The 20,863-nt window shown below is 43.5% G+C and overlaps 1 protein-coding gene across 4 annotated transcripts in view; it reads right to left on the bottom strand.

Annotated features, from left to right (window-relative positions):
• adcy2b (adenylate cyclase 2b (brain)) overlaps positions 1–20,241 on the bottom strand; it is a 44,160-nt gene extending 23,919 nt beyond the window's left edge. For all 4 annotated transcript variants that reach the window (XR_003933948.1, XM_030120634.1, XM_030120635.1 and 1 more), the window contains exons 1-4: positions 19,939–20,241; positions 9,663–9,860; positions 5,174–5,335; positions 4,139–4,288 (exon numbers count right to left, since the gene is read on the bottom strand). Coding sequence is in view for 3 of the 4 variants with exons in the window: in XM_030120634.1 (XP_029976494.1) it covers positions 4,139–4,288; positions 5,174–5,335; positions 9,663–9,860; positions 19,939–20,202 (774 nt within the window). In the remaining variant the exon portion in view is untranslated. The remainder of the gene's footprint in view (positions 1–4,138; positions 4,289–5,173; positions 5,336–9,662; positions 9,861–19,938) is intronic.
• Positions 20,242–20,863: the final 622 nt, after the last annotated feature.

Here is a 20,863-nt window from a genome sequence, read left to right as displayed (position 1 = left end):
AGCTGATGGATTATTCTGTCAAACAACTGTGATTTCCATCAGTTGTTTTATAATATGGAAAAAAAGACCCATGTTCAATCTATTTCCCTGGATTTGCCCTCTGGAATAAGCCGAGTGTGTACTGCAGCAATGTTTGTACATTTATCTACTTAAACATTCATTTTTCTCATGACTTGTTAAGTTACTACTTTGAATTTAGCACAGATATTTCTAGTTTTCATCATTTTTTAATATATTTATAACACTTTCGTGGTCTATTTAATTGAATTAAAGTGGATTTTTTTTTTTTTTATCTCTCTTTATCACCGAGTTCCTTTATTTTCTTCAGCTGAAATAAATTGTATGACAAGACCGAGTCACTGTATTATCAAGATCGATCATGAAGGAAAGTTAAAGAAAAATTAGGCCTCTATCAGCTACCGATGCACTGACATGAGGCATCTTCTATTTTTTTCAGATGATTCCTCTACTCATTATTCTCATTAGCAATTTTTTTTTTTTTTTTTTTTTTTTTTTTATATTATCACCTGAACGACCTTCAATAAACAAGTTAATGAAAGGACAATCAAGGCAGACTGGAATAGCAGAAACTAATGGCAGAAATGTCCAAACATCTACAAATGTTAAGTTTCAGACCTTGAACGTTTTGTATTTATCTCTCATGCATTTCAATCTTGCATCATTGGACATATTTATTTGTTTTTTTTTAGGTTTTGGCTGACTCTCGCTGCTTGGTTTCGTCGTGATTAACACCCCTGCATCACTGAGATAATAATATCGATCTGATCCTGTGCTCCGGGTCCTTTATGTAAGTTTGAATGTTCTCCCTTTGCATGTGTGGGTGGCTTTTTCTCCAGTTCACTTCCCACAGCCCAAAGACTATTAGCTGGATCATTTTCTTTAAATTAACTGTTGGTGTGAGTCTCATTTTCAGTTTACACGTTCTCCCTGAGCACGTGTGGAACATCGACTCCCACTCTTGATAAGAATTGAACCGAGTTGTGCTGCTGCAGTGTCTTTCTTTGTATCAAGTACATTTTTTAATATTAAATTGTTAACACGTTTTAATCTGATGAGTCCATGAAATTCAGTTTTTTCAATGCTGAGATGATATTTTCTGATTATTACATCGAGTTTTTCGTCTGCACAGTATTTCTACTAGCATAAAGAATGTGTTTATTTTATCGTTGATGCCTGAATATAATATTTGAGAGTTTGGATGACGTGTATGGAGTTTCTTTCATGGAATAGCAAACCAGATTCCATACAGTAAATCAACATGTTCACATCCTCCTCGGCACGGAGCGGGAGGTGAAGGTCATGGCAAGCAGTCAAGCGTGTCTTGATTATGAGGTGATTGAGGTGAGAAGAGAACCGAATACCCAATGAACTGCGCTGGAGTGTAATTAAATGAGCCTGATTTGCTTCATTTCCCCAAAAAAAAAAAAAAAAAAAAAACTCTATTTACCTTTCCCCTCAGGCAAAACCTGTCCTGCTTTAATTAATGGTAGCAAATCGCACGTAACTCGGAGAGCCAGATAAGCAGCTTGTGAACGCTGCTGTTGCACGCTGGGCTGAATGCGCGGAGGCAGCTGTCGGCGGCGAGCCGGCGCTCCTCGGCACCTCCACTCCACCTGGATGCACTCGGAGTGTCGGAGGCCAAACTGTTGTGGCACGGAGGTTAAGACACTTCTCTGCTGATGTTTTCCCAAACAGCTGACATGCGCTCGGCTGTCGAGTGTCAGATATTAGAGAAACACAGGATCCTTCACCTGCAGCCGTTGCGTAACCTGAAAAGTTTCTCGCTTCGATTCGGCGCGTCGGATGGAGGTTGGTTCCAGGGCGATGTTTTCGGTGCGTGGGCATGTATGTGTGTGCGTGTGTGGGTGTGTGTGCATGATGGAGGGAGAGCGAGTCGCTGCCGGAGGGGGGGTGTGACTCATAAATGCGGCTCGCAGCAGAGAGGGTCATTACATTGTTCACACTCCGCGGGCTCATTTCCTAAAACACAAGCCGCAAAATTAAAGCAGGGGAAAGAGGTAGGGGCTAAAAATAGAACGCCAAACCACCCGCTCGTGTTTACTTATTCAGCGCTGGAGAGACACGGGCGGCCTGCTGCGAGTGCACGTGGGGGTGGGGGTGAGAGAGGGGCGGGGGGGTAATAGCCCGAGGAGATGTGATGGTATTAATCATGTGTTTGATTAATGAACTAGATTGATTTGCATTCAGCTCTTGAATGAGATCTGCTTAGTGATGCAGTGGTATTTACATGCACACACACACACACACACACACACACACACACACACACACACACACACACTGAAAAACACACACATGCACACACACAATTAATTCACCACAACTACTGCCTGTTAAACTTTCACCCAAGTTCAGCCATAACCAGCCTGGAGCCTATTTAAATAGCTCATATAATATTGTAGCTGAAGTCTTGTTTAATTTGGTGAGTAGTAATATGATATTTTTCAGTGCATTGTTAAATGCTGTTTGCAGTAGAAGTTTGAAAAGATTAAAACATATTTTATTTTATTTTATTGTATTTTATTTTAGCGATTACTTATCAGCCCTCGTCTATTGACAGTAAGGACTTCGTACTCCTTTACCTTAACCATCACAACTATACAAACATCATCTTGGTCCCTAAAAACATGCAAACCCCTGCACAAATCCAGAAGTGCTGGTCCCTGCAAGTTGAGTCAGACCCCCCCCCCCCCCCCAAAAAAAAAAAGAGTTCACACACAGTTGTGCACACAAGAAAACTTTAACTAGTAGCTGCCTAAGAGTTACTGTAACCTGAACCAAAAAAAATTAAACAAATAAAAAATAAAGAATATGTTGGAATTGAGCACATTGGTTCTTACCAGGCATGTTGAGTCTCACAAGCAAGTGAGATCAACTCCGAGACCCAAAAAATTTTCATACGCATGAAAATACATGAGACCTGACCTGTGCTGTAACACACTAAAACACGGAAATACGCCAAAAAACAGAGAAGAAGACATGAAGCAGAGAAGTGGCAGCTGGAATAAAACATAATCAGATTAGGTAAAGCTTGCGCTTTAAGTTTTACTGGATTCTCAAACCAATTGATTACAAGAGAGAGTGAACGTTTCCTGTTAAAGCCATAATAAGCTGTAACCTGCCGTCGTTGGTTGGCATGGTTACTGTAAAGGGAGACATTTCAGCATTTTGCTTTTTCCAATAGACCCACTCTAGGAGAAGTTAATCAAAAACTTGGGGTATGTTTGAACTCATTAATACAGCACTGACCAACGAGTTCCTCTAAATGGACCAAATACAGCAAATCCCCGGCTTCAGAGAAAACTGGATCATTGGATTCAAAAGTGTTGTTGTCGCAGTTGTTTTGCCTCATTTGCATAATTTAATTACTTTCAGTAAGTTCAAAAACTGGTGGACAGAAAAAAAATCTGTAAAATAGCCCTTAGAAGAACAAAAAAGTCGCACAAAGTACATCACAACAAGCAGAATGCAAATTTTGGTATTCTGTTAAAAAAATAATAATTAATAAATAAAAATACCTGTGCTAGTGCAAAGTGTAACATTTTCTCTGTTAAATCTTCAGCGCTGACCAGGGAACGGACCCGCAGTGGCAAAAACAGCCTGAACAATGACTACAAACACACTATTTCAAAGACGAAACAGGCCTCACAACACATACCAAATGTTCAAATTCAGTATTTTTCCGTTAAGAATAGATACAGAACCGCTGAATTGCAGGCATCACCTTGAAGTAGGAAATAACCTTTGGCAAATAAAAATTTAAAAAAACAAAACAAAACAAAAAAAAAAACTCCTGACCGAGTAGACCAGCAGCTAATCATTCATAATTTTACATCATTTCCCCAAGTGGGGAGAGCGGTTAATGTCAGGGCAAAGACGCTAATGTCAAGCAAATGTCACGGCATAATGCCACTTTAGACATGACCGACTTCCCAAGTCCTCATCCCTGACAGAATCGAGAAGTGAAATTTTGTGGCAGGAAAACCATAATATGATGAGAGAAAGGAAAGAATGCGAGGAAGCTCAGCTGCACTCACGTGCAACACATTGGTGTTGGTTGTTACGGGAAATGGCCGTCGGTTCTCACGCTGCGTACCTGCTGGTGCTTCTCAAACTCCAGCTTGATTGGAGACTTGATGCAGTTGCAGGTGTCTTGGTAGGTTTGCTTGAGGGCCAGGTCCATCAGATGCTTGTGGTACGCCCCAGCCAGGTTCCCACAGGTGAAGATAATCACGTTGGCCATGATCTGATGTGCGCACACACGCACACACGCACGCACGCACGCACGCACGCCAAGCATTACAGAGCGTCAGCTGGGTGATGCAGGTTCCGGCTATATCTGTACCTGTAATTTTCCCCAACATGTGACCTTCCATTTAAGCCCATATTATCACCTCATAAAACCAGCCAATAGTGCACACTTGTGCTGCGTCTAACGCCTCTATGTCAACCTGGGGAGCTTTAAAGTGTGAACCTGCATGTTGTCCTTGGCGCTGTATCCAAGGGCGATGAGCATCTTGGAGCATGTTTTATTGTTGGTGTACTTTTCCCTTGTATTGTATTGTGTGCGTTTGTGTCTGTGCCAAAGATAAGGAAAAGAAAGACTGCTGCCATTAGTGTTGCCGGCATGTTTACTTTTACAGTTGTTCGGGTATAATGTGTGTTTTCACGTCTGGCATGTGACATAAAATCGACTGTACTTTACTTTGTGTGTTATCTGGTCTATTTGTCCCTTTTTTTTTTCTTTTTTTTTTATTGCGCTTTACCAACCGTCACCTCCATCGAGAGTTCGCTCACTTGCCACGTTTCTAAGAGGTGTTTCCCAAGTCCATTAAACGGCAGTTTATTTGATTCCGGAGGCCTTGCTGAATGTGCTTTGTCTCGATAATACGGGACAGGTTCACTTGTTTTACAGCCCGGACCTCATTAAATTGCTGTACCTCATCACTTTTAATCGTCCATGTGATGGCCTTGCTGATTTGAGAATATTAGCCCCCGTGTAGCCATTTATCTGCTCAGGGGACCAAAACAAGAAGCCACCTCAGCTACGTTAGCACAAAGACGAAAAGCGTTTCCAGGAACTGCCTTCAAAAGTCAGTTTGATGGCGGATAATGTCGCGGCGGTCCTTACCTGCCAGACTAAAGGTTCCAGCTCCGCGGCTTCAGAGGTCAGACAGACGCTGAGGGTGACGGTGTGTGAAAAGCATGTGATGCCGCTGGCGATAATGGCTCCTCTCATGGAGAAGGGCAGCATTGTGTAGACAACAAACACAATGAAAAGGAAGAAGGACACCTGGAAATGAAAATCAGAGTCTTAGTTAGCAGGTGATGGTGCAGATTGTGTCCTCCATCCTCGTCCCAGGAGGCGGTGGAGAGCAACGCTTTGTCGTCACATTAACAAGCTTCACTCAATCAAAGTGAAATAATGGAATCTAAAAAACACATCTGGTGTGGTCGCATTGAAGAATGACATTGCCCGAGGTGAACAGTTCCCGTCTCTCACTTGTCAAAAAATAATAGCACAGCATCATCTGCGTACGTCCACACTTCAGATGTTGGTGTGGGCACAATGTCTACAGTTTGATACTCTATTGCATACTCTAACTAAACAACACATTCTTTACTGCTTTGAAGCTTTTCCAAGGTTGAGGATTCTTACCAAACAAGACTTGCATGATCAGTAAGCTTTTCTGAGAGAAATATGCAGTGAACACTTGCATCAAATATTCATTTATTTTACTTCCAGCAGACATATTTGCAAAATCAAACTGTGGATCTCATTCTATATTCACTGGGAGGGAAACTAAACATTACAACAGCGATTTTGAATTACAGGAATGTCTACAATCGAGTCTCAGCAGAGTCCCTCGTGTTTCTTGCCCCATTGGCTGCTGTCTAAATACAGAGCACAGAGCAGAGGGTTGCCAGCTTTTCTTCACTACAGGATCAAATGATAAAATGCTGATTCTGTGGTTAATTTTCACAGATAAGTGGGCTCATCACTTCAGTTAATAAAAAAAACCTCTTGCTATAAGCTGCCATGAAAACAAAGATATATAGCATCTGCGTCACAGAGATACTGAAGCTGTTTTTACTCATGAGTTGGAAAATAGTTCTTTGTAATCATTCTTGCTTCTCTCCACTGACAGGTTTCCATTAAAGCATCTAAATGCGGATGCTCACTGTGAAGAGATTACTACCCGAGACAGTATCTGGTCATATCATTAGAACTCACCGCACGTTTACTTGTTTTATGGTGAGAATTACATAAACAGAAAATATCAGTGTTATTTTAATATATGTCTTTACGCTGGTTTCTTTGAATTCAGTGGGTAAATTTGCAGGAGAGATTTCATATTAATCCAGGTTTCAATGATACCTGGAGCATTAACCTCGTGCTTCGTCCCTGTCCACTTCCCCTGCTGTCAGTCCGCCCCATCCTGTTATGGTGGCGACCAGCGCCATCGGGTCACCCTTTTGACAGGGACACCAGATGAACTGCGACCTTCCTGCCTGTCTGTTTATTTCCTTTGTCTTTTCGTTTCAGAGAGTCCCTCCAAAACCATGAATCAACTGACAGCTCGAAGTGAATCAGCTTTCCCTGCAAGACCGTGATGTATCCGTCGAGGTAATCTCTGTATAAACCTTGAATATTTGCTGTTCTACATTCCTTATTGCTTCGGCTCCTGAGGGAAGTGCTGGAAGTGCTCCTTCTGCATGTTTCTCAGATCAACATCTCTTTGCTGAGACAATTTTTGCTGACAACATGTATATATAATCACTTCCATTACTGACACACAGTGTTTTATCAAGCACAAATCACAGCTGGAACATTGGAAATAAGTGATTGTCTGGTTGACCGGGTTCCTTCTAAAAGAGGACCTGAAGGCTGAGAGAGAGAGAAAGAGAGAGAGAAAGAGAGAATGTTTTGTGTTGGATTAGACCCTCTGTTGCTAAGGGAACCAACAAAGGGAAGGATGCTGACGTCGGAGCAGATGTGGTGTTTTGAAGGTCCTGTATATTTTTTTTGCCGTAACCTTCAACTCTTAACCCTGAACCCCCCACTCGGAACTCCGAAAACAGGAACCAAAAATAGGGTACTTGGCCGCGTCCTGTCTCGTTGGGCGCCTGTGCCGAATCGAGAGTGGCAGTCCAATTTCAGGTGCGTCACCTGCTCCTGTCTGCCGCGCAGCCAGCGAGACGCGCTCCGTCTCCAGCCCGCATCCTAATACAGCCTCTAACACTTGGAGATGGGTGCTGCAGGAATCATCTCACTTCAGGTCCTTCAATTACCTTCCCTCCTCTCTCTCTCTCTCTCGCTCTCTCTCTCTCTCATTGTCCCTTGTTTCAAGCGCACAACTCCTCTCTTCCTGTGTGTTTTAGACAAAAGCAGTGCACTTGTCTCCGAACACACGAGCACAGGCTTGGATACTCATATCAAAAATGTCTGAAAGTAAAAAACTGCCCAGGATGATTTCTTGTCGCGAGCAACCATCAGGTATTTGCCTTCGCACACACTCGGGTACTTAAGTGTGGACGTGACGGCCACGTATAGCGCCTGTGGCCTTCGGAGGAATCAAATAAACCCCAGACCAACAGCGAATGCATACAGATCGCAGGACACAGCCAAGGTTTCTCCTCTATACCGAACAGACATTTCTCACCGGGGTTGAAAGAGAAGGGCCTGAGGAGAAAGCCAGTTTTCTCTGTCAACCTCTTTCTTACTGGCCTTTCCTTTTTTCCCCCTCCTTCTCTCTCTCTCTCTCTCTCTTTTTTCAAGCTTCACTGTTATTAGCTCAGTGTGCTCCATCAGACATGCTGTTCCCTCGGTAATCGCAATCAATCCAGCCTGCTGAGAGTAGGCTGTGGTTCCAGCTGTTCCCTTTTCATCAGATTTCTGCTCTCCAGCAAGTTTCTGTCTTTTCTTCGGCTCTGTTCTTTGGTTCTGTTTTCCTTCATGCCGTTTCACCGATTAGAAGTGACAGACTAAAGAGAGACGGATATAGAGATAGAGGGACATAAAAACAAACCTAAAGACAGACAGAACAAGAAACACACTTCAAGCAATGTGTCAAAGCACTAGAGACAAACTGATACTATTATAGATTAATAAAAAAAAAAAATCAAATTTGTAAACAGAAACAGACCTAAAAATAGAAAGCTTGACTGACCTACTAGAGACAGACCAACAGACCTAATGTCTAACGTAGAGAGAGAGAATCAGACATAAAGAGTGGCAGACCCTTAATATGACAGATCTAAAGACAGACTGACCCAAGAGACAGAGACAGTAAAGTAGGCATCAACCGTCAGAACTGTCATCCCAAGAAACTGAGAGGCAGACGAAAACACAGACAGACCTAAAAATAGACGGATTGACTGACCTAGAGGTGAACAGAGATCTAATGTCTTAACAGACCGCAAGACTGACAGGACCACAGTCCTAGAAAGAGACCTGGAGTTAAAAAAAAAACAAAAAAAACCTGGAGACAGATAGATTCATTTCAATTGGTCTTCAGGTGGTAAAAGTTAAATAAGAATCAGACCACTTCCAGACATAGAATAAAAGGTCAGCTTTGCTTTAAAGAATCTCATTCATGCAGGATTTCAAAAAAATTAAAACCTGCTTCTGTCGCGGAGCAGCTGAACTCCTCATATACACAATAAAAATCCTCAGATAGATAAGATGAGAGCAACAGTCACGGCGGAAGAATAGTAGAAGAATAAAATGATTAATAATGCAGAATGATTATGCTCGCACAGGTGGCTGATGATAAAAATATCTCCATCCCGGCGGAGGGCGGGCGGATGGAGAAGAGGGAAGGTAAGAGGGGCAGAGAGGAAATTTAGGTAATGGTGAAGAGTGAGGCCTGGAGTGGATGGTGGGAGAATGGAGGCGGGGAAAAGCTGAGGGGAGAAAAATGAGATGTGATGAATGAGAAGAGACGCGGCATAAGCACAGGAGAATAAGATTGGTGAAAGAGAGAGAGAGAGAGAGAGAGAGGGAGAGAGAGAGAGAAAGAGAGAGAGAGAGAACGGGAGCCTGGCTCTGAAAACTAATGTGTCTGTCTGCTGATCTGCTCACCTCCAGCTCTCTCATCAGGCCTCATTAACACATGGAATTAATTCTACACACACACACACACACACAGGAGCACACACACACCTCAACTAAAAGACGGATGCGCAGAGAAAACATTTGCACACGGCACCAGTCATACTCATGAATGAACACGCGTGTGTGTCAAAGGACAGGCTGTAATCATTGGTTGTGGATATTGTTGGTCACAAGCGTCGTTTGTCCCAGATTGACTCTGATGAAGGATTGAAGAGACGCCCGACTCAAGAAGGTCCACTGTTTTCCATCCTCGACCCATACGCATCCACCTTCACTGTCTGGGGTTCTTGTGAAGCCAAGTTTAGACCCAATACTGTTATATTAATGCTGATAATTTAAATGTTGCTATGGAAACGCAATACTTTTGACAGCTGATTTTAAGCCAACAAGGTAGAAATTAGACACCTGTTACAGGACTTGATAATAATAAGTACTTGTCTCATAAAAAGCATAAGTGGGTGAAACTCTTTATCTTTGCAGACGAACACAGACTTGTACAGACCTGATCCCAGGGGCTCAGCCTTCCTCCGGAGAACATGAACAGGTAGCCCAGGGTGACCAGGCAGGCCCAGATGAGGAGCGAGAAGAGGCGGAGCATGCGCTTGAAGATGGACTCGATGCAGACGAGGACGAAGATGGACAGGAAGAGGAAGAGGACGGTGGGCACAGCGATCAGGAAGGTGAGGTGGTCCTCTGTGTTCTGGAGAAAAAAGGGGGGGGGGAAGCAAATGATCAAGACCGACGGTCAAGAGAGAAGACAAGAAACACTTGCTGACTTAAGAAAAACTCTTCCACGTTTTTATAACCTGGTGAGGACATTCAGTCCTCAAAAGGATGGATGTGGCGCGCACACACACACACACACACACACACACACACACACACACACACACACACACAATCACGCGCGCGCACAGTCGAACAGACGGCATACAGATCGGCAGACAGTCTGAGCCCAGAGAATGTGCTAAAGCATCATTTCCATGCCCACACAGTCCAAGTCAGCATTTAGAAGCCACACACGCACGCACGCACGCACGCACGCACACACACAGTTGTGTAGTGAAATGGCTCCAGTCTGACAGACCAGGTGTGTTAAATCTCGGCATGTAGTTCGTTGTTCAGAGTTTCTTTTTTTCTTTTTTTTTTTTCTCGCTCTTCCTTCTCATTTCTCTTGGCGGCTGTTATCTCCCTCATGAATACCCTGATTCTTGTTCCTTTAACTGTCCAGTATAAATGAGCTCCTCTCGCTCTCTCAGGGCTTTTCAATGGGATCAGACAGAAATGGATATCAATCAGACAAAAGGACTTCCTCAAACTTTTCTCAGCTGAAAATGTGATTCTGCTTTGTTCAATAAATTCTTTTCCGTCTGGAAACCTGTGAAATCATGAATCCAAATCTGTGCAGCCTGTCTGCTTGAGGTCAGACGCATCTTTTTGGATACTTATTTCTGTCAGTGCTTTACCGCCGGATGCTTCTCTGACTCATTAATTAACTTGACCTTCACCCACAGAGGAGGCAGATGTATGGATTAACCAATCAAAACTGGTAATTAAGTTCATTTAAGGCTTTTAGTTGCTCATTATGATTTAATTAGCTGTACCCACGTAATGACAGGAGTGTATGTCACGGACGCGGTGGTTCCGAGGTGAGGGCGGCCTCTTGCAGCGGCAGCAGTCACTGTCGCGGTACACTTCACAGGCGTGTGACATCTCGTGTCTACCAGCAATCACGCGCAATTACATGTTCTGGCCAATGTAAGAATAGACTTCAACGCTTTTGAAGAAGCAGCAAACATAAGTCCCTCGCTTTCCTATTTTAGCCCTCAACCGTGAGTAAATTACACAGCAGAAGCAGGATCACCATCGTTTGTCGGGTTTACCGCAGTTGTTCAGTTGTTCTCAACCTTTTTGCAGATTGCCTCTGAGGCCTTATGTGTTTCAAGCGAAAATACATAATTTTCGTTTCAAGGGGAAGTTTTGTGTTTCGGAGTTGAGGCAGTTCTGAAAAGTTCCACTTGGGAGCCGTGTTTTGAGTGGCTCCGGCCAACGCTGTTGTGTAAACCGACCCCCAAACTGCAACAAAGCGGAAGCTGATCTCCAGTCCGTCTGGTGTCATTCAAAAGGGTCCTGATGCGAAGCCACTCCAGCCGAGTCATGATCACCCTGACAGGCCCAGGAGTTGCACATAAGTGATTACATACCACCAATTTTACAGTGAACTGAGCAGCGGTGTGGGCCTGGAAATGTGCCTGATTTCCACCACGGAGAAGCAGCGTTTTAGATAACGGAGCGAAAAAGATGCTCCGGGCTCAGCTTTGGGTTTGCGGATGATTTGACAGTTTACGGGCTGCCTGTTGAGGAAAATAAAAAAACAAAAAAACAAAAAAACAAAGTCTTTTTGAGCAGAACAAATTGCGGCATGAGAGCGTTTGGCTTGTGTATTGATGCGGCAGCGTCGATGTAGGAAGAGGTAGTATGAGTCAGGGTCTGGCGGAGGAATTCCCAAAGGACGCGGCTGCAGATGCCGAGGCAGCTATACAGTCGGGCCCCGGAGCGCCGGGCTGAATACCAATGAGAATGTAAGCAAGACTGCAAACTCACACAGACACCAGAGGGACGGCTCGGTGACACGGACTTTCCTTGAGCAAACAAACACGTTTAGCAAAATGCCCACGCACGCTGTGCATGAACACACCAGGTTACAGGGAGGGAGGGAGGGAGCTGCCGTCTCTCCACATGGAGCAGCTTTTTCACTTATTCGCGTTAAGAAAAAAAAAAAAAAAAAAGCATCTGCACGCTGCACATTTCTGATTGTAGGCCACCTAATCCGGTTAAAGCCCCCTTTTTAGACCATTTAAAGCCATTTCCCTTGACATGGCAGAGACGGAGAGGGGCTGTGCCTGCCAGCCATATTGTACTGCTCTGTCACCGAGAACAATTATTTCTCTTTTTTTTCTCTCTCTAACCTCGTCTGGCTCATCCAGCTATTATACTGGGAGGAAAACGGAGGGGAAAGGCAGACAAAGGCAGACAGAGCAGAGAGAAAGAGAGGTGCAGAGCGCTAATTGTTCAGCAGCAGAAATGACAGAAACAAGGCAAATACGTCATATCCGACGGCGAGGAGGGGAAAGAAGCCACGTGACAGGTGGCATGTATGTTTTTTTAATGTTCTGAACATTCACCCTGCAAAAGGAGAGGGTTTGTAGACGACTGCTTTTGGTTTGCAAGTTGTTCCGACGTGTCACAGAAACAGGAGGCGACCCTGATGATATCAGGTTCTGTTCATACAATAACATTTTCGAGTAAAAATTTAAACTATCGTTGCAAACTAATGTCCGTTTACATGACAACAATGCTCGGAGCCAGTGAAAATGCAACTTTGTGAAAACCGCTCCCAATGTGAAACTTCCAGAAAATGCTCCAACTACATCTGTTTGGATATGTCGAAAAATGCCGTAGATGGAAAAAAAAAACAAAAAAACAGTGGCCTCCAGAGTGCCAAGACTCCCAGTACATGATACCAATCCAATATCATTATCTGTGAATATGATTGTCTGTCTACTCACCATAATTAAGTTAACAGACTACTCCTGTTTACAGAGTGCCTCATAGACCTCTGGTTGTCTCTGACCAGCCAGCGGGAATTCAGTAAGAAACAGTGAGTAAAAAAAATAACTGTACACAAAGCATGGAATAAAACTGCCTTGCTTTTACTTTTGGGAAGTATACACTTTGTCTTTATTTTATAGTATAGTATAGTATAGTATAAACTTTTTGCTTGTTTGCACTTTTTTTCTGGCAAAACTACCAATTGTTTCCAGAAAACTTTTGGGCTCATTGTTAATAAATAAATAATAAATAAATAAATAAATAAATAAATAAATAAATAAATAAAGAGAGGAACAATATACAATGCTGTTTGTTTTCCAGCCCTCCACTGCAGTCTGTCATTTACCTCATGGTTTGCATATTCTCCATGTTTCTCAAGTTTCGTCACATAGCCCAAAAACATTAACCTTGCATAGCAGACGGGCCTGCTTGATTCAGTTCCTGAAATCCTGCAGATCCCATCTCGTAGCGCTCCGTTGACCAATGGTGTCACTCGGTTGAAATTTTACCGGTCCAATCAGGGAAAAGAGGCGGGAGCTGTGGGAGGAGCGGAAGTGACGAGAAGACATGACGACAGCGGGAAGCGCCTGAAAGTTTGAAAACAATGGCGGCATGCGAAGCGATCTCCGTGGAAAAGGCAATATCTGCAGTTTTATAAGAAAGCGACTCAATTTCTTCTTTGAAAGAGGAGCACAGAACATCACTTCAAGCCTTTTTGTCAGGAAACAAATCTGAGCAAGTTTTTTTCAACTTATTTTGAGTGAAAATGTCTAATTTTACTTGATTTAAGATAAATTTACTTAAATTTTATATTTTATCAAGAAAAAGGCTTGATTTAAGAGAAAATTCTCTGAAATCAAGAAAATTTTTTGCTTGTTCTATTGGCAGATTTTTTTTCTTAAATTAAGAAATTTTTACTTGAAATTAGTAAAAAAAATCTGCCAATAGAACAAGCAAAAAATATTCTTGATTTTAGAGAATGTTCTCTTAAATCAAGCCTTTTTATCTTGATCAAATATAAAATTTAAGTAAATTTATCTTAAATCAAATAAAATTAGACATTTTCACTCAAAACAAGTTGAAAAAACTTGCTCAGATTTGGACTTTTTGCAGTGTCTACTGCTTCTCAGCATCAGCGCACGTAAGCTACGTCATACCGTGGCTTGATGCGGATTGGTCTGTGGTGAGTGTGTCGTGCGTCAATCAGAACGGTAGTCCAATCTTCTTCTTCTTTGGTTCGAACGGTCGTCCAATCGCCAGCTACTGATTGTTTTGAAGGTCCCGCCTCTGAAATCAAATCGGAAGAGCGGCTACCCGGATGGGCTTGTGAAATATTTCCGTGGCGGACATATGAAACTGTCCATCTGGCGTGTCAGGTTACAAAAACATGCAGTGAGCCTAAATTACCCGTGTGCCTGAATCTGACAGATGGATTTTATAAATTGGGGTGAAACTCGTTCAACTGCTTCCTCTAACCAGCTGCTTTTTAAATTGCATCAAAAGAGGTTTTCAACCAGTTAATCATATTTAAAATTTCATTTTCATCTAGTTCTGTAAGTTAAGTCAGTAGAATTTCTACCATAGCCAGTGATAGGAGCATTTTTTTTTTTTTTTTTAGAACTTTTGAACTTTACAGTATTCATTAGGTTGCAATTTGTTTACAATTCATACTAAAAATTGAACAGCACCACAAATTAAAAAGAGGCAATAAAAACATTAAATGAAGAAAAAGACAAGACTGTCATGATTGAAGAAATATAAAATAAACACTGACTGATCCTTCACTGAATACCTTGTGTTCTTGTACTATTATCATAGTTAGCAGGTATATTTGTTTATTTCCCATCTTTCTTCCCCACATTTTTTTTTTTTTAGATTTTGTTTGATTGATTGCTTGCAGAAATACAAAATATTAAAAAAAAAAAAAACCTGCTCTGCAGGAATGACAATGAATTTTTGTACTGCACTGAAGCTCCATTAAAAATACAAATCTCAAAAATATAAATGTGATTATGTTACAGCAGGCGACGCCGCCTCTTCAGAGATTTTGTCACTCATGTTGCCTGATGAAGCTCCCCCGTTTATCGCAGCGCTCCCGAGGGAGGACTCCATCAACACGGGCTTAGGAAAATGTTAATTTCAGCACCAGACAAAAACACGCCACAGGGCACAGCACTGGGACGTTGTACTGAGTGGATGTGAACGGTGTGAAATGCATTTTTACATTAAAAGATTCCCAGCAGCCATGCAGGACCAAACACAAACATGAAGACGGGCCACGGGAAAAAAATGGAAATGAGGGCTCCAAGTGAGCTGCAGCTGAAGCAGGAGAAGAAGTTAAAGTCAGTTTAAAGTTTAAGAGGCCCATTCCAGACAAACAGTAGTTCTTCTGAGGACAATCTGGTTTTAGCCTCTTGATGTACATCAGGAGGTTGTGGGCAGGAATAGTGAGTGTAACTACACTTTGTGATGAACTTGTACTTTGTAAAATATCACAAAATATTTTTAAAAAAAAAAAGCTTTGTGCGAGGTAAAAAGAAGTTTTAATAATACTGCAAATTATCTTTTCTTTTTGTTAGAATTTCATTTTAAAGATTTCCGCATCTACTGTTGTGATGTAGATCAAATGGAAGGACCCTGTCGATGACAACTGCTGCAAAAGACTATAATCTGCAAAAGACTATAAATCAGCCAGTAGTTAATGACCGCTTGCAACATACAGCATATTATTATGAAATCTGCTGTAATTGTGCTTATGAAGGTGTTGTCCTAATTGAAAAACTGTAGTGTAAGGACACTGTAGTTGAATAGCGTCAAGATTCCTGTTTGCATGATAATCTTTTGAAGTGAAAATGAAAAACTGTCATTGCCTTGCATAAGTCACTACTGATGCAACTTTTTGAAAATATAAGCAGGGAAAACTGAAACTAAGCATCACGGTCAGAAAAAATAGCTGTCTGTATGCCCAGGGAAGATCTACCACAAAAATGAGAGAATCCATGAGCACATATCTGACCCCTAGTGACCCCTGTCAACTGTTATCAAAATTTCATCTGAACAAGAAACTTCAGTGTTGACTAGTACTTCTTAACAATCTTTACCAACATATCCTGACTTCTGCTGCTGGTTTGAATTTAATCATCCTGCCTTCAATTCAAGGAACGATCTACTGAATGATGGGAAGCGTTGAGGCTGATCGGAAAACAAAACACCACCAATTATCTGTTTAGAGCGTCAGCCTTGATGAATATGGAATATCAGGTGTGAGAAATTCTGAAAAGGAGGTCCAAGCCCGTTCAGCCTCCAGCAGAGACGCTGCTGTTAATGCGATGAGAGTCGTTTGCACAGCTGGCCCGCCACGACTTCTGTTAGCAGACTTTATCATAAAAGATTTTCTGATCCGTAGGGGCGGCTGTGGCTCGGTTGGTGGAATGGGTGATGTTTCCATCAGTACGTCGGGGGTTTGACTCCCCATTTATCACCTGTACACACATCAAAGTGTCCTTGAGCAAGACACTGAAACCCTGATCACTCCCAGGTGATGGACAACTGCTTACATTGGTGTGAATCCAATAGGTATTAGTTATGATGTATATTTAGATTTACTCTCCGTAACGATCTGACATGTCTGATGGCTTCGTCCACTAAAACATCCAACTCCACATTTTTATGCTTGCAGGGGCTCAGTGCTTCGTCCAATCATTCAATGGTGGACACAATCAAATGAGACCGTTTCCAGCTGACTGTGTTCATGCAAACAGGACTAATTTGCATTAAAACCTCATCTGAACGACCCATCTTGCTAGTGATGTTGCTCATGGTGATATTCTTTCGTACATCAGTGGTAAAAGTTGCATGAGCTGAAAGTGTTATTTATTTCCATGCATTTTAGCATGCCTTGTCCAGGATTGACGATGTGTAAAACGCAGGGTTCAACCTGCAACAGGTTCTTCATCGATCACAGAGATTGGATTAGAGGCTTTGAATTTTATAACTACTTCCTTTTATCAGTTAGTTTGAAGAATTCCATTGACTTCACAGACAAGGAGGGAGATTTTGTTGATTTTGGCCAGAAAATCTGTTCCTTCCTAGGAAGGTAAAAGTTGTTCATTTTTTCCTGTGGAATTGCTTTTGTATTAACTAATCTATGCGACTCTTTATACAAACCATCATTTAGAATGAACAAAAATGTTGGAATTATTCCTGTTTTTGCTCCACATGTTGTTTGAATTGCAGCAGCAGATCGTTTGGGCGCCCGGTCCACATCTCAGTCAGTGACGTCAAAGCGTCTATTTCGTCCCCCATCGCTCCACACCTCGCTCCCCTTAGCGGCCCCGGCTACAGCTGGTGATCCATCATTATAAAACCACCCGTCTCTCACCGCCCGGCATCCATCAAACTGTCAATGGAAGCCAACGAAACATGTGTTTTTAGCCTGACATGAATCGTCCACCTGACTGTAAAATTACAGTCATGATCGGAAACAAACACTTGTCAATGAAAACACAGAAGACCCAAAAAAAAAAAAAAAAAAAACAAAAGAATCAAACAATGAGAGCTGTTCTGCACAGATTTCCAATATTCCATTATCAGATTTGATATTGATCTGAGTTTAAGGGTGTTTTAAATGTCATTACGGTAACACGCCGACATGCTGGAGCGTACAGATCTACACCCTTTACAGTCGATACAACTTCAGACGGAACAAGTAGAGTTATTTTCTCTAAAAATTGTAGATAAGCACGAGGAGGAAATGAGACACTTCCTCAGACAAACACACCCAAAAACACACACACACACAGAGTACAAAATGGGTGGGGGGGCGTCTCCCTGCCTGAAAACATTCAGCCTCTCCAGCCCTAATCTGTAGGGAAAGATAAAAGCGTGCAGTAATTTTGGGAGCATTAGCTCTGCTTTGGCTGGGTTTCTGCCGGCTCGCTGATAAAGCCACAACACTTACAACAACATCCTCCCCTCCCCTCCCCTCCCGCCGCCCGGCCCCCGCCCGCAAAACCCGCTCTCTATTTATTCCTGCCATTCTTCTTCGTTCAGCAGTAATAAATACACACGCCTCAATGAACAGCCACTTCATCACTGCTCGTCTGGTATTTAATAGGAACTAAATGGGGGGGAGGGGAAAGAAAGAGAAAAGAGCGAGAGAAGGAGAGAGAGAGAGAGAGAGAGAGAGAGAGAGAGAGGCTGATTTCGATTGATGGGAAATTAAAGGGGGGAGATTGTAATTTAACTTGCGAAGCGTGGAGCCCCGGAGGGAGAGGAGAGCCCGGACAAATTAATCGATCAGTAGGGGCAATAACAGCTATTGATTTGTCTTAAATAGAAGTAAGGGATCGATTTAGGTGGAGGTGCCACCGAGAACGACCCCGTTATTGAGTTGAAATGAATGTAACGGGACTTCGGTGACAGCCTCCAGGCGCTGAATCGACAGCACAACACACACGCGCACACACAAACACACACCGTCCTGAACATGCAGCAGCAGACAAATCATTTCGAAGACGATGCAGCAACAACAACAACAACAACAATAGCAGCAGCGGCGGCAATGAGTGGGCTTCCCTTTTGTGTGTATATTTTATAAAACACAAAAGCTGCACTTGAAAAACAATGGCTTGCGTTTGCGGTTTGAGTGGTAGTGGCCAAAACAACACATTTCACTCAACAAAAGCACCGACACCCACACTGAACTCTCATCCTGCTCTCGAGCCACTCCACGAGCCGGGGCGCTGGGATTTAAAGTGCCGCTTTACAGCCACTTCAGCTGCCACACATAATCACACACACACACACACCCCGGCAAACTGCCCCCCATCCGTACACCCCCCCGCCCCCCCCGACCCCGCCCACCCATCATCTCATTCAGTCACACAGACTCTGATGTTGTGATCCCGAAGAGAAGACTCCCTCTCTGACTCTTCTTACTGACGATAACTCAGATGAGTCGCCTCGAGCGAGCCGACCGGCTGTTTGTCTCGGGGAGGTGTGGCTCCCCACAAGCCGAAGTCCCGCTCCGGGAATAACCGAGCTTATTGAACGGAAATCAAACTTTTCATTCCCCAGTCAGGTGACGCGGTGCAGCAGTGGTTAGCTCTGCTGGGAGTTCCTTGTTGGGTCGCTGGATTTTCATTGTGAGGTTTGCATATCAACAGGCGACTTTATTAGTCCCAGTCAGAGCAAACGAAATTCATCCAAAAAAAAAAAAAAAAGAGTAATTATACATGTAAACAGGCCAAGTTAAAAATGTGTAAGAAATATAAATATAAAATGTAAACAAACAGAATAACTATCCTCCCGAGCTGTTTGGACTACATCCGCCTCTCTTTGCTGGTCCCTAAATATAAATCTTGGATCAGTGCAAAACAGGGCTGAGGCAGTTCTCGTTATTAACAGAGACCATCGAAACCAAATTTCTTTTTCTGTCTGAATTCGCACTGCAACTGAAAGACGATCAGAGTCTGGATGAAGCAGATCTGGAAGGTGGATGAATGGCTGTCACATTATTACTTGGCGCTTATTTCTTTGAATAACATCCAGCCACTGAAACCCACTTAATCTCACTTGGGTTGACGCTGGAGAGAATCCCAGCTGCCACTGGTTGAGAGGAGAGAGAACTCACAACCACAACTAACGTGCACGTTTTTGACTGAGTGAGGAAGCATCTTTAAGTAAGAACATGCAAACCCCGAAACGTGGAATCCAGGTCTGCGGAAATTAAGGTGCCAATACTCAACACTGCACCACCGTGGGACCAAAAGTATTAAACTCATAAAATCTGAGTTTTTGCTCTTGAAGGTAAAGTTGCAGAGCTGGTAACTCTAAGCAATAATTACAAAATCCAACCTTTTTCTCATTTCCCATAGAAAGTCTTCATAAAAAATAAAAGCAAGGAACCACAGAGTCAAACAATCCTCCGCTCTCTATAGGAGTGGAATTAGGAAAGAAATTCTGAAAAGTAATTTCTTAGGAGAAATAAAAAAATTGCTTTGACACATTATTGCAAAAATGGCCAAACTAACAGCACTGTGGTATATTTAGGATCAAACTGCACCGACCTCCTCTTGCAGGGTGCTGGATCTGCCCACGCCTTCATATTCCTGTCCACACTTAACTTTACACTGACACACACTCACACACACTTATCCACTCACCAGTCCTGAAGCGAAGAACACGGCCAGCAGAGCGAGGCAGGTTCCCATCATGATCAGCAGAAGGAAGACGATGAGCGGGTGCTGCTGGCTCATCCTGTAGTAGGACTCGTACAGCCAGTCCTGGGGCTTCTCCGCCTCCACGCACACTTCGCCCTGGAACCCCGGGCACACGTCCCCCAGGCTCTCGGGCCCCTCGGCGCCCTCGCCGCCATCGCTCTTCTCCAGCAGGTAGCGTCCGCGGGTCCACAGGGCCTCCTGCCACATGAGTCGGCCGCCTCTGAATTGTTGCTCGCTTGTTGACAACACAACCGACAAAAAGGAAAAAAAAAAAAGAAAAAGAACACGTGCGGAGAAAAAGTGTGCTGGATGAGGGATGCTCTCTCGCCCTTTCTCTGCCTCCTCTCCCGCGCAGGTCCACCTCCACCTCCTCCTCCTCCACCTCCTTCCCCTCCTCCTCCTCCTCCTCCTCCTCCTCCTGCTCTCCGCTTTTGAAAAAGTTTGCTGCGCTGCGAGTGATGGATGGACGGGCAAGGCGAGTGAAGGGGAGCCAACTTTCCAGCTCCGGCAGTTTTTTCGCTCACATCCTCTGCCGCTCCTCCCGCTCGAGCTGGCAAACTGAGTCAGGACAGTGAGAAAACAGAGCCTCCCTCCTCTCCTCCTCCTCCTCCTGCTCCTGTCAAAGAAACCGATCAGACTCCACAGAGAGGAGATGCTTCTCGTTGCACGAGAGCCGGCAACCTCTGCTCACTGCTCAGTGCTGGAGCTGCAGCGAGGCAACGTGTTACTGCACCGAGGTACAGAGGAGGACTGAGAGAGAGAGGGAGGGAGAGACAGAGAGAGAGAGAGAGAGGGTGTGTGCGCGAGTGAAAATGTGAGAACAGAGATGTGTGAGATTAGCTAATGTGGAGAGAGAACTGGGATGTGT

This window comes from Salarias fasciatus, chromosome 22 (assembly GCF_902148845.1).
Source record: "Salarias fasciatus chromosome 22, fSalaFa1.1, whole genome shotgun sequence".
Lineage (NCBI taxonomy): Eukaryota > Metazoa > Chordata > Actinopteri > Blenniiformes > Blenniidae > Salarias > Salarias fasciatus.
The sequence above is the reverse complement of the archived record's forward strand: the minus strand, read 5'-3'. Positions and strand labels throughout refer to the sequence as shown.